A 16,487-nucleotide genomic window follows, 5' to 3' on the forward strand; every position below is an offset into this window, starting at 1 on the left:
AATTTACCTTCAATATTCCCCCGATGAAACGTCTCTAAGTATCTCCTCGATCTTTCTGCCTCTTGTACTTGCCCATATATTCCAACTGCTGTCTTCTGTGAGCTTCCATTAATGCGTTCAGTTCGGCTTTCTGTCTATTGAGCATTTCTTCGAAAGTTTCCTCCTATTGACAAAACCATACTTGTTACACAATCACAGTGAAAATATTAAGGAAGCATGTGTGTTCTTCGTGTGGTTTACAAAGTATTCTAAGGTAAAGCTTAAGCAACAATTGGCCAGTCTTAAGACCGGTGAAAAAATTGTGAATTACATACACTTGCATACTATGTCATTAGAAGCTAAGTAGTTCAAGGGAAATTAGATGAGATTTAGCCCTGAATCATCCACCACCGAGACAATCCCAAGCATGCTATTCAGTCTCCCAATCCACCAATGCCACCTCTAATTTTAAAAGCTCTAAAATCTATTGGTGATTGTCGTTATGAAGTGGGAAATGGAAGAAAAGTTGGCACAGCCCAGCACGCCATTCCAGTCCGATGTGTGAATTCTTACCATGTCACTATCAAAATAAGTTTCCAAATATTCCTCAATAGGGACCACCCTTTTAATTTTGTCCCTGGAACAGTCGCAACTTGGGCCTGATCCAACGTGGGCCATTTCACAACAGCCTGCATGAGCAGTAGCGGATCTCATCGACCAGTTATGGCCACATGAGGCACATAACACAGAGGGATTATGGGGCAGAAAATTAGGGTTTGCTGAATAAATCGGGTATCGGGGAAAGTCTATTAAGCCCGGACAAGTAATGTTTTGACACGAAACGCTGCGTTGCATAAAGCCGAATTGTTGGGCAGAACCGCAGCTGCACCTGAAATCATGATGCAAAGCCGGAGGTGGTCTAAATGCTGTATCTGATTTGCCATATTTTAAGTAATGTCCATGGGTAATGTTATCAGTAGTTCTATTAGAATGTCTTGGGAAATGGGAATTATATTGCCTGCCACAGCCAAAGTGATGTTGATTCATGCTTGGTAAACTCTCAGACGATCCATAATGCTGATTCGTGTTTAGTCGTTCTGCTGAAGTTCTAGAGAACTGATCGGAAGAGTGTATCGTATAATAGTGTTGCTCCTTAACTCTAGTTTTGGACACTGCTTTGAGCAAATTGTGCATCGACTTGGAGTGTTTCACTTTCCAGTTTCGCTTTATGACCTCAGTGGGTGTCTCAATCCTCTTTTTCCTCTTAAGCCCTCCAGTTCGTTTGGCAGCCGCTTCTTTCAAACACCCCTGACTTTCCAACACTACAGCGGTGTTTATTTTCCGGGACCTCTCTTGATTGGGCTTGGGCTTAACAACCTGCCCACTACCCAGCAACATGGTCGGGTAACTCATATCGGGCATCTTGTATATTTTCGTATCAGTAAGATCAGGACACGAAGCGTTTTTATCCGACACATTATTCAGCACTACTGAAAGGTTTTCAGCGGCTCTTTGCGATTCTTCCACAGACTTATGAATATCGGGCATACTGGACGTTAAACAGTCACTTTCAGGGGGCACTACGACGATTTGGGGAAATTGGCGAAAAGTCTTTGATTGTCTACGTCCCCCGAAATAGGCTCTACGCACATTCTCTTCCTCGCTTTTGCTGCAAATGGGCAGAATATTCTCTATTTCCCGTTTCAGGTCTACATAGCTGAGGGATTTTCGCAAAGGACGACTTGCTGTGCTAGTTTTAGGGTGAGATATGACGGTATTTAATAGCGATTTAACGGCTATTGGTTGAGCGACGCTCGTGATAAGGGTTGCGGTGGTAGGACGATGCTACAAATACAAAAATTATAATACACTGGAAAATAAACGTAAATGTGTTAGGCAAGTTTATGACAAATTGTAGTTGAGATGGGTTTGAAAACTCAGGAGAAACTATGAAAGCGGAAGATTTATGTGATATGGAGTTACAAAGTGGAGTATCTCGAATGTACTTCCTCTAAACTTAAAGTGATTCTCCATTTTTTTTTAATACTCTTTTACTGATTAGTACATTTTAACTGCCATGTAAATGTTTTGAACGTTTCTCTGGTCTATTTCGGTCATTTTGCTGTTTAATTTATTGTCAGTAGTTTTGTTCTTGATAAGACTGGAATACTCCTACCAACAGCTTTAAAGTGCGCACTTTAATAACAATTATGCATTTGAGCTAACAGTGAATAAAAGCTCCCGTATAATTCTAATCTGATGGAATGCCATTTTAAGGCCAAGTTTACTCACTTTCTGATAAACATGTCTGTGGTTTCATCCTAATTTATCTGTGAGATAAACTGACTAGCGAATATCTGTATAGCAAATAAAAAAACGAAACGATCAACCATTTTACAAATAGCGCACTTGAGCTGGTAGTCAGTCAAGATTCAACAAATATTGGGAAGATAATTTCTATATGGTTAGAGCGGAATCACGTTTTCGAAACCTTTTTGTTGGATGTTTTTCCTCAAAATGTTTGTCAATGCAGACGAAGTTTCGTTACCTTGCAACGTCAAGGCAGCCTTTGGAAATTAATTTCTTTACTAATTGGATTTTTTTCTATTACAGCTTGAGCCTAAGTGTGTAGTAGAATACTTTGTGGCTATCGAAATGTAAATTTTCTAAATTAGTTTCTTAACTAATTGGAATTTTCCTTTTAAACCGTGACCCTAAATGTGTCGTGGCTAATAGCTCTGATGATAAATAATTCGTTCTTTATTGTAAAGTCAGGCACTCTATCAATCTATAATAAGAACGTGATAAATTGCCTCATTTTAAAAGACAAACATTTTGAGGCAAAATACCCAAGAAAAAAGTATTTAAAACATGTTTTACAGTTATAGAAAATAAAATGACTGACTACGCAATAAAGTAGAAGTAAAAAAACCTGGAAAAGTTTTGAAAAGTCTCTAAAATTAATGTTCAGCCTAGCACAAAACAAATAGGAACCCCAAAGACTATTATTAACACTTCCTGTTTTTAACTGAAACCTTCTATTAAATTATAAGCCGCCCGGATCGTTAGATAATCCACATCAACGACTAATAAACAGGGTGTCCCGTAAGACATTCTTTGGCTCAACTGAAGACGTAAACTAACTTATTTAAAAAAAATGTCCGGCTCCTCCGACTTTGGATCGCCAAAGTTCTTTAAAAGAATTATGATTATTTGAAATATCGGGAGAATGATTCCGTGAATTTTAAACAAACTCGCAGTAATTTTCTTGTTATAATACACTGGTATTTTTATGAAGCAACCGATTTTATGCGTTTTAGGGAAGTGGAGAATTATTGAGTGTTTTGGTTCAAAAACCACCAGAACTTTTTATTTTGTAGCTGGAACCAATTGAATTTTTTTGTGTTGATGCACTGATGAGTTGATCGTTCTGGAACATTTGTGCGCAAATACTATGAATGCTACAAGAGTTTACAAAGGGGACTAAAATGGTAAGAGGTTTCGTTCATAAACTCAAAAAAAATCAGTTGTTTCGAGCAACCAGATGAAAAGTTCTGATAGTTTTTGTACTAAGACACTCAAGAATTCCTCACTTGCCCGAAGCGGGTGAACTCGGTTCATTCATCAAACCACAAGTCTTATATAGGAATAAATTGACAGCGAGTTTCGCTAACATCCAACCGATCATTCTATCGATGTTTAAAAAAATATATTTTTTGAAGAACTTTGACCATCAGCAGCAGAGGATCCAGACAATTTTTCTTRGTAAAAATAATATSGCAGTCCCGTTTGATTATGTGCTTACGGGACGCCCTGTATATTAGTAGTCGTTGGTCCACATGTTTTTTTCTTCAGTAAATAATATAAATAAAGCCCTATAATAATAATACGSYTTTCCATTATTTACATTTTCAAATATGTTGACTTCTTTTAATTAAAAAAAAAATCTCCGTAATCAAAATCAAAGCACAATATACAAAAGTTGAACTCCGATAAACCAGATAGCACGTCGATGRAGGAGCAGATAAATGTATCTGYCAGATAAACAGTATATCTGGATCGTGTTGTTATCGGCAGATTTCATTACCAGCAAGTTTATCCGGAAGTGAATATTCCGSCCTTACGAGCAATAATTTAACGCTACCTTAAACACAGAAAGTCCAGCAGGTACAAACAACATATAAAGCGACATTGCATACACGAAGACAAACACAGAATGATTAAGAGCAGGGTCTGTTGCTACAAACAGTAAGCATTTCCAGGTGCAAATTCTACTTTTTAAATGATTACTGCTTGGAGAAGCGTCGGGCCCCCTAATATGACAATGCAACAAACAAAGATACAACACTAGTGTTAACAGCTACATTTAACGTAATAAGACAAGAAACTTACCCTTAATTGTGAGATCTCCTCCTCAGTAGTGGCCAGTTCTTCTGAAACGAATACGTTGAATTAGAGGAAGTATTCCAAAAATGAAGCTATTGAGTTGGTGAAAAAAATCAATTCGCTCGTGAATTTCACCATTCGAAGAACAACTAAGCACTCACCTCCTGTATTAGGCAATGACTTAACCAAAGTAGTCTTGAGAGAATCAAATGTGGTATTAATGACTGTAGTGAAGTCATGCCCTTGGGGTCCAGATACTCCCATTCCGCCCTGAGTGGCTCCACTCCTAAACTGTCCGGAAATCTTCGTCTGAACCATCTGAATATGGGATGTTTCCTTGTGTTCACTGTTTTGTCCCGTCACTGGATTGGCATTGGCCATGGGCGGGATTGCTGCAGCAATATTATTACTGGCCGATTCGCTTTCTCGTTTTACGAGCTGCTCAGAAAAGATCGGTTTTGCTTCCATCGAAATGGGCGGCGTCAATTTGCTACGATCGGGTTCGTTAACAACGCTTACTTTAAAGCGTGAGATTCGTCGTTCTTGGGAAGGCCGTCGACCTACTGCGTCTGGGGATGAGTCCTGAAGAGTCTGTAAAAAAACATTTAGCTTACTACTTAAAAAAAATACATTCATACATTAAAACCTTCTGCAACTGACTAAGATGGTAAATTGAATGTGTAAATAGCAAATCTAAATGAATCTATTTCTATTTTTTAATTTAACCAATCATTACAAATGTATGAAGTGTCAATGCTTTAAAGGTATACCTGTTTCTAGAAAAAAACATATTGAAAAACTCTTTTAGTCATCGGAATAAGACCAGAGTCGCCCATGCTATTCAATTAAAAACAGATGACAAAAAGTGGGAAAAGAATGAAAGTTTCTACTAATGGAATAAGCTCTAAAAAGCCTGAATCAGACAAAGAGCAAGCCGGCCCCAGGTACAATTCCAAATACACTCAATGTGGAAGTTATGGGTTAGTGTCGGCGAAAAGAATCTTTCAAAGTTACTAGACAAAGTCGTTCGATATTTGCCTTGAAATGGAAGTGTTTAAATCTACATTATGGATCAGAGGAGCACAGTACTGTACTTTAGGGGGTACGCTATCTGCTACCGTCTCGTAGCCTAGTATTAGCGGAGATGAAATCTAAGTAAACCTGGATCAGTGAGAGGGAAAACAACTAAATTACTCCTGCCTTTACTTACGCGCAATAATTTTAATTTTTGCTCTTTGATAAAGATACTAACACGCCGTTTGAACTGGGAAGAAAAGAGAACAGAGTTAAAACCTAAAAAGTAACTGATCAAACTTGCACTTTCTGTACGCATTTGGCTACCATGGCTAAACAGATCACTTCTTGAAAGTCTACGCCTATATTAAGAAAACTGACCTGATTTACGGTAGTTCCAGCCTCATGTAGCTTTTCCAGTTCCAATTTTAATTCCCGCTTGGCCTCATCTATTGCTTCAACCGTTTTGATTTCCAACAAATTCAATGGCGGTTGAGTTTCCTGAAAATTGCAAATAAACTACACACCATTCAATACATATTGTTTAATTGGTGGTTAATATTTTTCTACGCCTTACCTGTTGCCTCTCAATATTCTGCTTCTCATTGATCTTCTTCAGTTGGTCATTCAGATCATTGAAATCCTTTATTTTAGCATCTACAGGAGCCGGTTGATTATTCGATATTTGCTTGTCTGCTTCTAAGACTGGCGATAACAATTCGGATGAATTTATCCCACTTACCGGGGCGCTGCTTGATTCAACGCGAAGCTGGAAAATATTAATTTAGACCAACTAAACCTTTCACAATCGATTGACCAACCTTATTTATGTTGGGCAGTGTGGTGGATCCATCTTGTGGAAACTCTAAGGACGTAACTAATGTGTGAGGACTTGAAGGGGCCTAAAAAAGGTTCAATGAAGGTTTCATTCAAAAAATTTACGTGGATCTTTAGAGAAACGCTATGCATTTAACCAGGAATTTATAAGCTTGAAAGAACTTACTGTTGTATTTGCCACATACGGCCCAACATTCTGACCAATACTGGACAACCTTTGGTGAAGATTCCTTTGGAAAGCGCCATCATACACAATCTCCTGCTGCGGAGTAGATGCCTGACTAGTTCTATTAGAACCGCTGCGGAAAACAAAAACGTTTCATTGAAATGGATCGGTCAAATTTAACAAGCTTTACTTTTCAATCACGTGCTTTAGATCTGGCGCGACTTTCTTTGCGTAACCCTGCATATTTTCGTCAATCGACATAGATTGCTGAAACTGTCCGCCTCCATGTACAGCGGGTTGTTGAGCCAACTGAGCAGCCGTTGCTAAATTTTGCACCGATCCGGAAGCCGACATCTGCTGCGGTTGGGCAAACATCTACAATTCAAGTTAAGTCGATTTGGACGAAAGTTGATAAAAAATAAACCCAGAACTGACCTGCTGCTGCTGCTGCTGCTGCTGGTAAACGACATCATTTGGCTGATTAGCAGAGACTTGATGGGTCATCAATTGCTGTTGAGGCGACATTAACGTTTGCTGCTGTGGCTGGACGGCTGCCATTGGTTGCTGACCAGCTGGAGTGTTTTGATAAGTTAGCTGTGTGACGGCAGGAGCAGTCGGTTGAGACAACGTCATATTTGGAAGCATTTGCTGGAAGATAAGAATAATTGCTCAAGAAAGCTGTTATATGTGTAATAAAGGATTATCAAATCGAATGGTATTTTATTTGAAGATTCATTATACAGGGTGACAACTGGGCGTTGGGTCTGGCGATCTTGGAGGCCACTCAATAGGGCCTTGTCTACCAATCCATTTATCTGATTGAAATTTTGCCTATTTTTTTGTTCCTCGGCCATTGTATGTAAGTGACTACAAACCGGCCAGAACAACGTCTCCTTTAATCACACATTTTTTTGACTTGCTGGTCAGATTCCCCAGATTCCTGCACACTGAAATGACGATCTTCCGATGATGTTGATTCAATAGAAACTGACTTGGCAATTCTTCTTTGATTCTTTAGCTTTGTTTGCTTTCCTCTTCCACTCCGTTTCCTCTCTCTTTCCAATTGCTCAAATCTTTTTTCGCAGCCTTTCCCCAAATATTAAAACATTTTTGGAGATGTTGGTTGATGGTGGTTTCTCTTTTACTGGTTTTTCACAGATTTTCCATAATTTCTTCAAGCCAAAAGACAGCTCGCTTAAATGGCGATGGTATTTTCTCATTGGTTTTATTTGTGGATGGACCTTGGATAGCGGATCTGTTCAAGACTATTTTTCCTATTGTCGCATTTTAAGCGGTCAGAATCTTGTCAGGAGTAAATCTGCTACCGATTAACAACAGGATTCTCTTTCTGTATGAATCTTTGATTCCCCATCTGCTTCATTTTGAAGAGGATTTTGAACTTTTTGGAGCCGTTTCGAGCTTTGGACTTAATAATCCAATCCAATCCAATCCAATAATGGACCATCAAATGCTCCAATTATAAACCATGGTCCAAAACTGGTTGCAACAATTGAATCACCATCTTATATTAACTTGAACTATTTTTTCATCAGAGCATAATAAACGCAACCCTTTTATTTAAAGATCCTCGCCCTAATAAGGACCGATGCGTTCAAAATTGGTTCATTCATAGATACAGTGTACCAAATTTGGACCATGCTTACAATTTGCATAAAAGTACTGAAACGATTCGTGAACGATAATTGAAATATCTCCAAATCATCACCATTCGAAGAAAAATTTGACTAGGAAAACTTAAACAGGATTTCAGTGGGACAAGCTCAAAACCCTTACCTGATGTCCACCTTGGACATATTGTCCATTAATGCCTGGAATAGGAACAAAGCCCTGCTGTCCTGCTGCAGAGGATGGCTGAACCGGCATCGTCCCGACTTGTTCACAAGACGAAGCGACCATATGCCCCGTTGGGGGATTATTTACATGCGCAATTGGGGCATTTTGCGCCATTTGCTGCTGGCTGTATTGAACTGCAGAGGTTTGATGAGCCGGAACCTGTTGGGGTGTAGGTTGGGTGTATTGCGGCACATTTTGTGTGGGCGCAACGTATTGCTGCTGTGGCTGCTGAGAATGGTTTATCACTTGGCCCGCGCTTGGCATTGATACCTACGGCCACAAAACCACTCATTGCGGCTCTTTTAACACCTGAAAAGTTGAATTGCTACCTGGTTTTGCTGCAAACCGGCTCCTTGGTTCTGTTGAGAAACCACCGAAGGCGTTTGGCTGATCGGAATTTGCTGAGCCGTGGCTTGAGTCGTCGACGTTTGCATTGTCTGGATCGACTGTGGAAGCGCGGTGGCCGGTTGACTTACAGACGTGGTAGGTGGGATAAACTGAGGCTGCTGTTGAGGCACAGCGGGGGCTTGCGTCGGCGGAATATAACCGGGCTGAGTCTGGGCAGGAGGAACTTGTTTCGGCACCTCCACATTACTGGCCACCTTCTTGGCATCTTCCTCCTTTTTGGGATGGCTGCTGTTCTTCAAGTTGTCCAGGCTGATTTTCAGCTGTTCGATCGTATTGATCAGTTCGGGACCACATACTTGACCTGGAAAATTCACTAAATTAATACAAAGCCATCTAGCTAAAGTAGAGTGTGTGCTGACTGATTAGCCGATTTAAACATGCACAACACAAGTGTTATCTTGTGTTCTCCATATTTGCTTCTATTTGGTGGTAAAATCGTCCAGGTAAAAAACATAGCTTCTTTTGGTGAATAAAAAATTCAGTATAAAAGAATCTCGCCAGGCGTTTAGAGTCAAAAATGCCTGAGTGGCACTTGGGTTGTTTGGCTACTGAATTATTATCATTTTGCCTTCGGGATCAGGTAAACAAAATATTACCAGGAAACACTCAAAATTAAATATGAGAAATGGAGAATTTACAGAATTTGCTAGATTTCATCTTTCCAATATACCATCAATTTTATAAAGTCTTGCCCCATGAGCCAAAGCTGCAAAAATAGAAAAAACAAACGACCAACAATCCAGCTGAATCATCGCAAGTTGAAAATGTCGAAGAACAAGACAATAATTACATGAATTTGTTGTCAGATTAGAGTCAATTTAGTTGTATTGCAAAACATTTTTGTAAAAAATATTAAAATATTCAAAAAAATAGTTCCCAGTTCCAAGTCCTTTTTTGTTAAAAAAAAATATATTAAAAATGGTTTTTGTTTCATAGATCTGTTTCATAGTCAAATTTTTGTCCATGAATTGAACTGTTGTCTCACAAACATTTATAAGCTAGAACAAAAAATATCTGGCTCCTCTGTTATTAATGGTCAAGTTCTTCAAAAAAGTATCACGATAATGAAGCGATGTATTTTGATAAAATTCGCTGTGAATTTGGTTTTTTTTTGAGTTGATGCGTCGGTCTTTTTTGGATATGTTTGTAGATGTTGAGATGTCGTAGAAAGCGATAATGTTCTTTTATAACATATTAATTATCAAGTGTTTTATTTTTTGAAGCATTTTTCCATATCAACCAAAACGTATCTGCTAAATAGCTTAATCGACCAGTGAGTTTATCACAAAACCATGTTTTACCTGTCTCCGTTTTCGTGCCCTCTTCCTTCAAGCTACAGACGCTAATCTTCTGCTCCAGAGGCTTTTCGACTTCCAGTCTGGTAGTTTCCAGAGGCGCTGAAGTTTTCCTGGTTGGGATCGACACCGGTGCGGAGTTTGCGGCAATATCAACTTGAGAAGTCTGTTGGGCTGGATGTGTTGCAACAGTAGGTGCACCTGCAGGCACCTGAACGTTTGATGGAACTTGCGAGTTTACCGCTGGAACTTGATTGGCATTGAAAGCAGCATTGTTTGCGTTGATTTGCTGCTGTGTATTTCCTGCGGGCAGTGCTTGTTCCACTATGTTTTGTGGCCGGTTATTTTGAGATAGTGAAATGTCGGGCTTTTCGGGTTGGTTGGCAACAGTTCCTGATTGTTTTTCTCCTGGAACATTTAAGAAACATTCCAAAACACACTGAAAGAATTAGTGATTTTTAAGCAAAAAAGATCGATTTACCGACAAAGCAACCGACCGGAAAGCTAGAATTAACGATAATAAGCGCACGATTAATGTGCGTTCAACTTGTTCTCCACGCGTAGGCTTATTAAGTAATTTAATGATAAAAACAGTAATTATTCGTTTTCCCTGTAAGTCTTTGGGCTACTACTATTAGTGGGTACGTTTTCCATAAATACCCCAAATGAGCATGTTTGTTGATTACTTTTTTACATATTTAATTTTACCTGCAGGGGGATCCTGATTTTTGTTCTCCATCTCGGACACTTTTCCTTTGGGTAAGTTCAACTGGCCGCTCAAAACAGGGCTGACCAAAAATCTCGATATTTTCCTTTGAGGGGACAGTAAGGAAGATTTATTCAGCAGATCATTTTTATCGTTACCCTCTACCGCAGCAGAAAGTATTTTTTCCACCGGTTCAGATCCAACTCTATCGCCTATTAAAACAAGCAAAAATAGTCCTTGGTTTCAATTTGCTTTGAATTTTACCATCGTACCTTCAGCAGCTTGAGAAGCCGCTGCAGCCTCTGCACTTAAAACACTTTCGTTTGGCGTGCAGTTCTGTTCATTATTGCCAACACTCATCACAAACACCTTGAGATTCACCTTTTGTCCTGGCACTAAAGAAGGAGTATCCTTTTGTTTTAAACTATCAGCCAGTTCTGTCTTAAAAGCATCAGTATGATCCAAGACATCTTCTTTAACCGCGTGTGCAGCATCCAGTTTTTGATATGGCTGCATGTTGCTTGCGGCCTAATGAAAAATATTATCTTATCATTGAGTGAACAAAAACCCATCGTTGAAGTTACAGCAATAAAATCAGTTCCATAACTTTACTGATTAATTAAAATCGATGCTTTGATACTTACAGAAGGAATTTCCTGGGGAGCCACCAAGCAACTATCATTCGAATAGCTAACATTGGTTTGCTTTACGAGACTTTGTCCTCCTCTACTATTTGAATTAGTCACATAAGTATGTTCAGGCGTGTACTCGGACGCAGTGCTTGTTTTCCTGGATACAGTACCGCTCGAATTTAAGCTTTCCCTGCACCTGAACGTTTTAGAACCGCTCAACATCAGCAGGCAACGTTTAGATAAGCAAATAACTACCTTAAATTCTGGTAGATATTATCCGCTAGCGTGGTTTTGATGGTCTGAAAATCGTCTTGATTGGAGTTCTGTTCGAGCTTGTTGACGAGAGTCTGGCTGCTTGTTTCGTCTCTCTGGAAACAAACGCTTTCGTCAAATCGATATACTTGCAATGATTCCACACAGTTACGAGCGAAGTACTTACAGATCTATGTCGCCTATGTGTCTTTTTATGCGAGTGTCTTGTAAGTGATGCGTGTCTAACCTTTATATCCAGAGGAAGCAGCATGAAGAAAATATTGCGTTTTACTTCAGCCCCGGTTTTAAAATATTTCGAAAAAAAGCTCTCCTCCCTCTTCCAACCTACCTTATGAGCTTCTCTGCCGCTCGACCCAGACCTAGCACACTCTGGAATCTGATCAGGCCTCAACTTAAGCTCGATCATGACCTCATGAAGATGAGACCTCAACTTATCATGCTGCCCAGCTTTGAGTAAATCCTGCTTGGTCATGCCCTCAATTATATCCGAAGGAGTTGTATCGAGACGGTTAAATTTAAAACTAATAGTTTGCTGTTTCGACACCAAACGACACTCTACAGTTCCATCAAGGTGAACTGAATCAACTATAAGTCTGTGACGAATAGATGATCGTTTAGTCGAGCGACGTTTGCTCGGTTCTGGATCGGCACCAGTTGAAGATGAATGATCCTATTTTGTGCCGCACAAGTACAGATAAAGCTCTAAATTGGTGCGCATTAAATGAAAAAATTAACGCTTACCGCTTCCGATACCGACAAGTCAATATCATCGCCGTTCTGTCCAGGACTGACGCTCGATTGCTGGTTTATCTTCACTGCTAACTGTTCGGTATTTAAAGCTGCCTCGCTCTGAACTGGCGGAAAACCATTTTCTGCTGATGGTTCCTGCAAAAAATACGTCCAGTAACAGTTGAACCTGCAGAAAACAGTAAGCTATGTTGGAGTGTTCAGGATACATACCACTTGTGATTGCTGAGCAAATTCCTCAGCGATAATCTGTTGCTGTAGCTGAGGATACTCTTGGGGACAAGCTGGCTGAGAGATGGTGGACATTCTTCGATGATCCTGCTGAGGCGGATCGAAGCTGGGCATCGGTGGTAAAGATGTGGTGGACGCCCGATGTTGATCTTTGAGACTTTGAGCTGCCAATTTCTGTTGCAGCTGCTCAAGATTCATCGGCGGTATCTCGGTGGTAGACAGTCTATAACAAAAATAGTTTTTGAATTGCAATTACAGTGAGAGCTCCGATAAACGAGACACGGTTCTACAAAAAATGGGAGGTGTCCGGGTAAAAAATAAATATTTATTTTCAGTTTTTGTTTTTATGTTTTATAACATAGAAACATTGAATGTTATTGTGTCGGTTTATTAACATATTCTAAAATACTTGTTTGTCGCGACTTCTGAAAGGTTGCCGCGGTTAGGAGAGATGTCCGCTTAATAAAGCTGTCTGTAAGTAGAGCTTTCACTCTATATGGGTTTGAAGGAATTATGAGCACAGAAACATCATTTACTAGTTAAAAAAAAGTTATTTAGTCACAAAAAACCCTACCTGTGTCCCATAGACTGTTGAATTTGCGAAATATCCTGCGCCACATCGACTTGTTGCGGTTGCTGCTGTTGGACTGGAACTTGCTGCTGTCCGGATGGAATTGGCGCCTGCGGCTGTTGCAGCTGGATATGTTGCTGAACCGGAATCTGTTGCTGTTGCGGCTGCTGAACCTGCTGATTCTGTGCGGCCGGCTGAATGTACTGCGGTTGATAGATTTGCTGCTCTACATTTGGCTGTTGCTGGGGAATGAACTGAGGAGGCTGTTGCTGTTGCTCGACCGGAGGAGTCACATATTGTTGCGACTGTGGCTGGCTGTACTGTTGATTATACGTTGGCTGCTGACAGGGTATTTGTTGCTGTTGTGGGTAGGTTTGAGATGGCTGGTAACTGAAATTGGTGAAAAGGCGTTAAGATTAAACCGATCACTCGTCCATGAATAAGTGATAACTTACAGCTGGGTTTGCTGATATTGTTGCTGCTGTTGCACAAACTGCTGCTGCTGTTGCGCCGCCATCTCAGTCGGATGCTGATGATATTGCTGATACTGCTGTTGCTGCTGCTGTTGTTGGTCATTGAAACTCTGTTGCGTTTGGTACGTTTGATTCGGCTGTTGATAAGTTTGCGAAGGGGGCTGCTGGAAGCTTTGCTGTTGAGGAATGTAGTTTTGCTGATAGTTTTGCGACTGGGGCTGTAATTCCATTTGACTATCGACACTCAGTCGATGTTCACTGTGGGCAGCCGCCGAATGTAACAACTCCGGTTGGGAGATCGATTTTAGTGCCGCATTTTCTTGCCCATGAGCTTGCTTAGATCCGGACACCTGTAAAATAGAAACAAAGATTCCACTGACTCTAATATTCAATGTTTTCTATTTATCAAATTTTCAATAATGTAACCAGGGTCCTTGAATGTAACCCAAAAATTTTATTAAATCAGTAATTTCTGAGCCAAATTGAATTGATACTCACTTGCAAATACTCAGCATGTTGGGCGACTCCCTCCTGGATATAATTCTGCTGAACAAACTGTGTAGACGGCGCCTGCTTATGGACGATGGGTTGTGATTGCATATTCGGTTCCACCGATGTTTGCCGCTGCAACTGAACAGTGGCCGGGGACGGCATTTGCGACTGATCACCCGTAACCACTTGTGGCTGAGCCTGAGGCGGCAAAACATGTTGCTGTGGCTGAACTGAATGCTGTTGAGGAGCAACCTGATGCTGTTGAGGAGGAACTTGATGCTGTTGAGGCGGAACTTGGTGCTGTTGAGGAGCAACTTGATGCTGTTGAGACGGAACTTGGTGCTGTTGAGGAGCAACTTGGTGCTGTTGGGGTGGAACTTGATGCTGTTGGGGTGGAACTTGATGTTGCTGGGACTGTACTGGTGGCGGCGGCTGAACAGCAGTGAACTGTTGCTGAGGCGGCGGTTGCGTTTGGGGTTGCGTGGGCTGTTGTTGCTGATACATAATGTTTTGCTGGGGTTGGCTTTCCGGGGGCGGTTGCATAATTTGCTGGGTGACAGGCTGCTGGGAATATTGGTGCTGCAAGTCTGGCGGAGGCACACTTTGCTGCTGAACAACCGATTGCTGTTGCTGGTAATGCTGGGGATCCTGCTGAAGCACATTGTGCTGTTGCTGATATTGCTGGTCGGGCTGAACTTGGATCATGCTTTGCTGTTGTTGGTACTGCGGCTGCTGTTGGTACTAAAAATACCTTTAGTAACTCGGACAGTTAGTAATCGAATGGTAAGTTTACCTGTTGCTGGGTATTTTGCTGCTGTTGTTGATTAATCTGCTGTTGTTGTTGCTGATTAATCTGCTGCTGTTGCTGGTTGATTTGCTGTTGCTGTTGCTCGGCTAAATGTGCAGGATTAGTTTGTTCAAAAATATTCTAAAAAATTTTTGAGTCAAATAATGTACCTTGCTGCTGCAGATACTGCTGATATTGTAATTGCTGAGCCAAAGCCTCTTGCTCTTTGTTTTGCTTCTCCTGTTTTTCCCGTTCTTTATTAATCTGCACGATTTGCGCCTTTAGAAGCTGAGCCACAGTTTTCGCGTCCTCTTCAAAGATTATTCCGGATTTCGCCTACAAATATCAGTAAAGACTTTAGCAGTTATGCTCCGACAGTAACGATTTCCAGTTGCAGTTCAATTGTGTGATTTATAAGCAACGACTGTAAAGAATCTTACAGACAAATTGAACAAGAAATTAATACAATTCAGCAGGTCACACAACATATTTTTATGATTTTCTAAAACTGTTTTTCTGCAGTCTAATGATCGTGACAACTAACCTGAATAGATCAAGTGTCATCAAATTAATACCTTACTAAGGAACGTGTACAGGTATTTCCAAATTTTGGCTTTTTATGCAGAAACTTACCATTTCCTCAGCAATAGCGTCATACTTGTCCGTCTCCATATCAAACTCAAATTGAATTGCCTCGTTTTCCTTATGTTTGTGTGTACGCTTCTTCGGGTCAATAACCCTTAATCGAAACACAATTCTTTTCTTTTCTTGCGACACCACTTCGACCTTTAAGCCGACATCTTCCTCAAAGAACGCATGTTGTAGCAGGTCCTTCACCTTAGGCCGATCTTCTTTCATCGGCCTGATGCAACTCTCAATCACGTCTTTCACTTCGGGATTCTGGACTTTATCGAAACTTGCTGGTTTGACGCCCTTTTTAATAGAGTGACTGATTAGATAGGCAATGTAAAACGCATGAAATATTGGACTTACAGATATAACTTTTTTGTAAATCTGAGCTGGTCCGGTGCATTCCGAATACGGATATTCACTGGTTGCCATCTCCAACATGCACATACCAAAAGCGTATACATCCACACCTTCATCATAGTGTTCTTCGTACATTTCTGGGGCCATAAATTCGGGGGTTCCTATCACCTGTAAAAGTAAAAATGCATCAAAGGCAATGAAGACACCCGATCCATAGGTATGATAGTATTGCTTGAAACTGCCTGAATTATTTAGTAGTTTTAAGATAAATTTATAATTGTTTTGTCCAGAAATTGACTGTTTCTTATACTGAATACTACTTTACTGACTTTCTAGTTAAGCAATTTTCCAAATGTACGGTTTTAATAGTAAATTCTTTTAGATCTGCGTTATTCACTGATTAAAGTATGCACTTGCACTGAGTGCAGGTTTCGCGGTCGCTAATTTCAGGATAAACCCAGCTGATGAGAACTAATAGGCTCGATACCGGTCCTGTGAGTGTCTGAGGTTGGCAAACCTCGAAGTTTGCACTATCTTACTTACATAAATATTTTAATGCTTTTTGTTCAATTGAATTTAAGTTTTGTTTAATTTTTTAGTCCTGTTGCTTCCTAGCTGGCATAATGTTGTATATTTCTTAAATACT

General features: G+C 40.4%; 1 protein-coding gene across 1 annotated transcript in view; it reads right to left on the reverse strand.

Annotated features, from left to right (window-relative positions):
* LOC109537027 overlaps nucleotides 1–16,487 on the reverse strand; it is a 30,486-nt gene that overhangs the window by 437 nt on the left and 13,562 nt on the right. Inside the window, exons 12-39 of the mRNA XM_048665786.1 lie at nucleotides 15,845–16,009; nucleotides 15,485–15,784; nucleotides 15,022–15,187; nucleotides 14,858–14,958; nucleotides 14,071–14,805; nucleotides 13,555–13,922; nucleotides 13,103–13,489; nucleotides 12,511–12,751; nucleotides 12,292–12,435; nucleotides 11,879–12,220; nucleotides 11,717–11,776; nucleotides 11,533–11,645; nucleotides 11,290–11,473; nucleotides 10,918–11,173; nucleotides 10,648–10,857; nucleotides 9,946–10,347; nucleotides 8,566–8,945; nucleotides 8,177–8,506; nucleotides 6,818–7,030; nucleotides 6,573–6,757; nucleotides 6,383–6,515; nucleotides 6,201–6,281; nucleotides 5,957–6,148; nucleotides 5,761–5,880; nucleotides 4,527–4,956; nucleotides 4,372–4,412; nucleotides 553–1,824; nucleotides 8–163 (exon numbers count right to left, since the gene is read on the reverse strand). Of these exons, the coding sequence (XP_048521743.1) occupies nucleotides 35–163; nucleotides 553–1,824; nucleotides 4,372–4,412; nucleotides 4,527–4,956; nucleotides 5,761–5,880; nucleotides 5,957–6,148; nucleotides 6,201–6,281; nucleotides 6,383–6,515; nucleotides 6,573–6,757; nucleotides 6,818–7,030; nucleotides 8,177–8,506; nucleotides 8,566–8,945; nucleotides 9,946–10,347; nucleotides 10,648–10,857; nucleotides 10,918–11,173; nucleotides 11,290–11,473; nucleotides 11,533–11,645; nucleotides 11,717–11,776; nucleotides 11,879–12,220; nucleotides 12,292–12,435; nucleotides 12,511–12,751; nucleotides 13,103–13,489; nucleotides 13,555–13,922; nucleotides 14,071–14,805; nucleotides 14,858–14,958; nucleotides 15,022–15,187; nucleotides 15,485–15,784; nucleotides 15,845–16,009 (7,680 nt within the window). The 3' untranslated portion in view covers nucleotides 8–34. The remainder of the gene's footprint in view (nucleotides 1–7; nucleotides 164–552; nucleotides 1,825–4,371; nucleotides 4,413–4,526; nucleotides 4,957–5,760; nucleotides 5,881–5,956; nucleotides 6,149–6,200; nucleotides 6,282–6,382; nucleotides 6,516–6,572; nucleotides 6,758–6,817; nucleotides 7,031–8,176; nucleotides 8,507–8,565; nucleotides 8,946–9,945; nucleotides 10,348–10,647; nucleotides 10,858–10,917; nucleotides 11,174–11,289; nucleotides 11,474–11,532; nucleotides 11,646–11,716; nucleotides 11,777–11,878; nucleotides 12,221–12,291; nucleotides 12,436–12,510; nucleotides 12,752–13,102; nucleotides 13,490–13,554; nucleotides 13,923–14,070; nucleotides 14,806–14,857; nucleotides 14,959–15,021; nucleotides 15,188–15,484; nucleotides 15,785–15,844; nucleotides 16,010–16,487) is intronic.

This window comes from Dendroctonus ponderosae, unplaced genomic scaffold (assembly GCF_020466585.1).
Source record: "Dendroctonus ponderosae isolate FM_Combo_2020 unplaced genomic scaffold, Dpon_F_20191213v2 Dpon_F_20191213_4, whole genome shotgun sequence".
NCBI classification, from domain to species: domain Eukaryota; kingdom Metazoa; phylum Arthropoda; class Insecta; order Coleoptera; family Curculionidae; genus Dendroctonus; species Dendroctonus ponderosae.